General features: G+C 51.2%; 1 protein-coding gene across 1 annotated transcript; it reads left to right on the top strand.

Moving 5' to 3' along the window:
• Positions 1-287: 287 nt before the first annotated feature.
• Positions 288-4633, top strand: LOC105570849. Its single transcript, XM_012028299.1, has 3 exons — positions 288-721; positions 811-4198; positions 4352-4633. The coding sequence occupies exons 1-3, from the start codon at positions 288-290 to the stop codon at positions 4631-4633; spliced, it is 4104 nt and encodes a 1367-aa protein (XP_011883689.1).
• Positions 4634-4689: the final 56 nt, after the last annotated feature.

Here is a 4689-nt window from a genome sequence, read left to right as displayed (position 1 = left end):
ACGGTCCCACTCATTGATCACGTGATCTCACGATCCTCTCGCGTGACAACTCTCATCGGCCGGCGAGACCTGACAGATACACTCAAGCTGGCCGGACATCTCATTCCCCAAGTTCACCGGGGAGTATGCCGCATGGCCTGCCTTTCGAGATCTCTTCTCAAGTGTGATCATCTCGAACGAGCAGCTCACAAACGTGGAGAGACTTTATTATCTCCACTCGGCACTCATATACACAGTGACATTCATCGATCATGTGATACCACGGCTTTCTCACGTGTCATCTCACCATGTCGGACGATCATAAAACGGGCAAGGCGGACCGCCCGGTGACTCAGCAACTGGAACTGCGGCCGGGAGATCGCTCATCCTCGAGGACGGCGTCTCCGGTTCGGCTCTCCACGGAACTCGCCCTGAAGGTGCAGACGCAGCTGGGTCGGATCTCTACTCTCAAGGCCATCGCAGAAATTCTCCCGGAGTCTCCTGCAGAGACTTCTGTTGAAGAGGTAAATCAGCTCTGGCTTCAAATTGAGGAGACGCACAAGGCGTTTCTCAAGGAACACACCTACTTCGAGGTCTTATGGCCCTTTGCGCTCACTCATCACGAGCATTTCTCGGGGAACGCTCATCAGGAGAAAACGCTGTGCCACATGCAAGCGCGACGCATCATCGGCGTACTCCGCCACTCACTGACAGCTTCGTCCGCTCAATCAACCTGTGGTTCGTTGGTCACGACCGCAAATTGAAGAGACGGTGCAGTCGTCGAGACCAGCTCACACGTCCGCTCATCCTGCTCAACTCTACTCGCCACAGCCGTGGCAGCTCATCCACCACTCATCGCTCAGCGCGTCTACTCATTGACGCAGGATCTGAACTCACCTTCGTCACGGAGAATCTCATTCGGCAGCTCAACATCCCTCATCAATACTCAGGTATTGTCGTCACTGGAATTGCAGGCAAGGAGTGTACTCGGACACGAGGAGTCGTATCACTCACGTTACACTCGACACATTCCAACGCAGCTGTCACAATTCAAGCTCATGTCCTCCGGACAGTTACATCAATCTTACCATCGCTCGAGGCGGAACCGGAAGAATGGCCGCATCTCAGGACCTTGGCACTAGCCGATCCAGGCCTTCTCATCCCGCGGCCAGTTGACATCCTCATCGGCGCAGATGCTTACGGGCAAATCATCAAGCCCAATATCATTCGGCATTCTCCACTCATGCCGATAGCGCAACTCTCCATTTTCGGATGGCTCGTTCTTGGACCAGTCAATAGAGAAGCAACACGCACATCAACGCACCATGCCTCTACTCAAATCAATGAGGATGCTCTCAACGAGTTATTGACGAAATTTTGGAATCAAGAGGAGGTGCCTACTCACGATGTCACTCAGCTCACTCCCAACGAGCAGAGGTGCGAGAAGCACTTCAAGACTACACACTCTCATGATTCTTCAGAGAGGTACATCGTCAGGATTCTACTCAATTCACCAAACGATCTTTTGGGTGATTCTTACAACGCCGCTCATCAATGTCTGAAGGGATTACGCAGACGATTCTCAAGGAATGAGAATTATCAACATCTCTATCAACAATTCATGATTGATTACGAGACACTCAACCACATGACGAAGGCATCATCCATCTCCAGTCATCGCTCACATTTTCACCTGACACATCACGGTGTTCTCAATCCGGACAGTATTGCAACGAAACTGCGGGTAGTTTTTAATGGCTCTAGCGCATCCACATCAGGCTACTCGGTCAACTACCTCATGTACACTGGAGCAAAGCTACCTCTGAACATCTCAGATGTTCTACCTGGGATACGTAGACATAGTCACATTTTCGCTACGGACATCACCAAAATGGACAGACCGATTCAGATTCACAAGGATGACTGGGAGTTACAGCGGATACTCTGGATGGACAATCAGCTCAATGAGGTGCCATATCATTCAACAACGGTCACTTACGGGACGAAGGTCGCACCATTCTCAGCCGTACGGACCTTGTTACAATTAACAGAAGACGAAGGACATAGTTTCCCACTGGCTGTGCCAGTTATCACTCACGGCAGGTATGTCACTGATATATTTGGTGGTGCAGATACAATACAACAATTGCAGGAGGTCGCACATCAACTAAAGGGCCTCTGCATGGCGGGCGGCTTCCCACTAGCAAAAGGGCATGCAACTCATCTCGACATACTCAAGACTGTCACCGACAGCGAAGACCAAGGCTCACAAATCACCTTCGACGATTGCGCAACCAAGATACTCGGACTCAAATGGCTCCCTCAAGAAGATACCTTTGCATTCTCAACCCGAAGCTCACGCTCGGAAGGCAGACTCACAAAACACCTCGTCTTATCTGAAGTAGCTCAGATACTCGATCCACTTGGTTTTGCATCACCTGTCGTGATCAAGGCCAAAATTCTCTTGCAGGAGCTGTGGCTGCACAAGCTCCAATGGGATGATCCACTGCCATCCCAGCTCTCAGCCCGGTGGCTCATTATCAGAGAAGAACTCACAAGCTTGACCAAGCTCTCAATACCACGGTGGCTCAACACGTGGAGCGACTCGCAAGTGGAACTTCATGGATTCTCTGATGCTTCTCAATTGGCAATGGCTGCAGTTATATACATATCCGTTCACGACTCAAACGGCGCCACGTTCTCACTTGTGTGCTCCAAGACTAAGGTAGCACCTCTCAAGCAGCTCTCAATCCCGCGACTTGAACTCACGGCTGCTCTACTGCTCTCTCGACTCATGCAATACGTCAAAGCCACTTTGAACATGGACGTAACGGCAACTCACATGTGGATGGAATCTCTAGTGACACTTTCATGGATCAGATCTCACACATCACGCTGGAAGGATTTTGTCAGATACAGGGTGGCTCAAATTGAAGGACTCACTCCAGCTGCTCACTGGAGATACATACCTGGAACTTCCAATCCGGCTGGTGGCGCATCACGAGGCCTCACGACTGCTCAACTTCAAAACCAATCACTTAGGTGGACGGGACCACCATGGATACTCAACCCAGACTCATGGCCGTCGCAACCTGCACTCTCTGAAGAATTGAGTGCAACAGAAGCTCGCCCAGGCGTTTCGCTATTGACGGTTACGCCAAGGACTGATCATCAATGGGAACTCAACTACAGGTACTCAAGCCTCACTAAACTATTGAGGATTACAGCTCTCTGTTTCAGATTCGTCTCACGGTTGAGGAAAGTCTACGACTCATTGCCTGTCAGACACATCTCTCCAGAGACCTTGGAGAAAGCGAGGCTCTTCTGGATTCAGGCAGCTCAAGCAACGCACTTCTCTCACGAGCTCAAGGCGCAACAAGCAGACTCACCGTTGGTAAAGGCACACTCATTCAACCGATCAACTGCGTACATCGACGCTCAAGGAGTCATTCGCGTCGGCGGACGACTCGCTCACGCAGCTCTCTCACTCGATGCGACACATCCTGTAATATTGCCTCGTCACTCTCAGCTGTCGTCATTGATCATCGCTCACGCTCATCAACGGACTCTACATGGAGGCACGCAGCTCACGCTGTCGCACATCCGACAACAATACTGGATTCTCGGCGGGAGGGCTCCTGTCAAGTCTCACATTCTGCGGTTTGTCACGTGTGCTCGGCTGAGGGGGATCCGTGCTCATCAATTGATGGGCCAACTACCTCTCTCTCGGGTTACGCAGGCACGACCGTTCACTCATACAGGTGTGGACTACGCAGGGCCACTCACCGTCAAAACATGGAAAGGAAGAGGTGCCACGACCACTAAGGACTGGACTTACGTTTTTGTCTGCTTCTCAACTTCAGCAGTACACCTCGGGGCGGTTAGTGATTACTCATCTGAAGGGTTCATTGCCGCCTATCGACGCTTCTCATCCAGACGCGGCATCGCTCACACCTTACAATCAGACTGCGGCACCAATTTCATCGGCGCAGATACGGCTCTCAAACGGCTCTTTATCCAGAGCACTCAAGAACATCAGCGAGTTTCTCACCTGCTCTCGCAAGATAACAACCGATGGGAATTCAATCCCCCAGCGACACCTCACATGGGAGGAAAATGGGAGGCCGTCGTGAAACCAATCAAATTCCAACTACGGCGCACCATTGGAGAAGCCGTACTCACCTTTGAGGAACTCACCACATTGCTCACTCAAATTGAGGCAATTCTCAACTCGCGACATCTCTAATCATTGAGTGACGACTCAGAAGACATCTCAGCACTCACGCCAGGCCACTCCCTCGTAGGAAGTCCGCTGACCACCATACCAGAGCCATCACGCACTGACCTGGCAATCTCAAGACTCTCACGATAGCAACTCATCCAGCAAAAGGCACAACAGTTTTGGACACAATGGTCATCGCATTACCTACAACGACAACAAGCCATCTCAAAGTGGCATCACAGGAACAACGAGATCAAGATCGGATCATTGGTGCTCATCACAGACGAGCGGCTACCACCATGCAAATTAGCCCGGATATCAGCCCTACATCCTAGGAAGGATGGACTCGTGCGGGTGGTGACTTTGAAGACAGCCACTGCCATACTCATCCGACCAGTGATCAAGCTCTCCGTCCTGCCAATCTCATCTTAAGATCAGGGATCATCAACAACGTTGCTGATGGCGGGCGGAATGTTCGAGATTAATTT

The sequence above is a fragment of the Vollenhovia emeryi genome, unplaced genomic scaffold (genome assembly GCF_000949405.1).
Source record: "Vollenhovia emeryi isolate VEMERY1.0 unplaced genomic scaffold, V.emery_V1.0 DF941697.1, whole genome shotgun sequence".
In the NCBI taxonomy this organism is placed as follows: domain Eukaryota; kingdom Metazoa; phylum Arthropoda; class Insecta; order Hymenoptera; family Formicidae; genus Vollenhovia; species Vollenhovia emeryi.
The sequence above is the reverse complement of the archived record's forward strand: the minus strand, read 5'-3'. Positions and strand labels throughout refer to the sequence as shown.

Excerpts from the sequence above, each read along its gene's own strand:
- LOC105570849 (XM_012028299.1), top strand. The coding sequence starts at position 288 with ATGTCGGACGATCATAAAACGGGCAAGGCGGACCGCCCGGTGACTCAG. Across the intron at positions 722-810 it reads GCTCAATCAACCTGTGGTTC|CCGTGGCAGCTCATCCACCA; the intron begins GTTGGTCACGAC and ends TACTCGCCACAG. Across the intron at positions 4,199-4,351 it reads CATTGCTCACTCAAATTGAG|CAACTCATCCAGCAAAAGGC; the intron begins GCAATTCTCAAC and ends CTCTCACGATAG.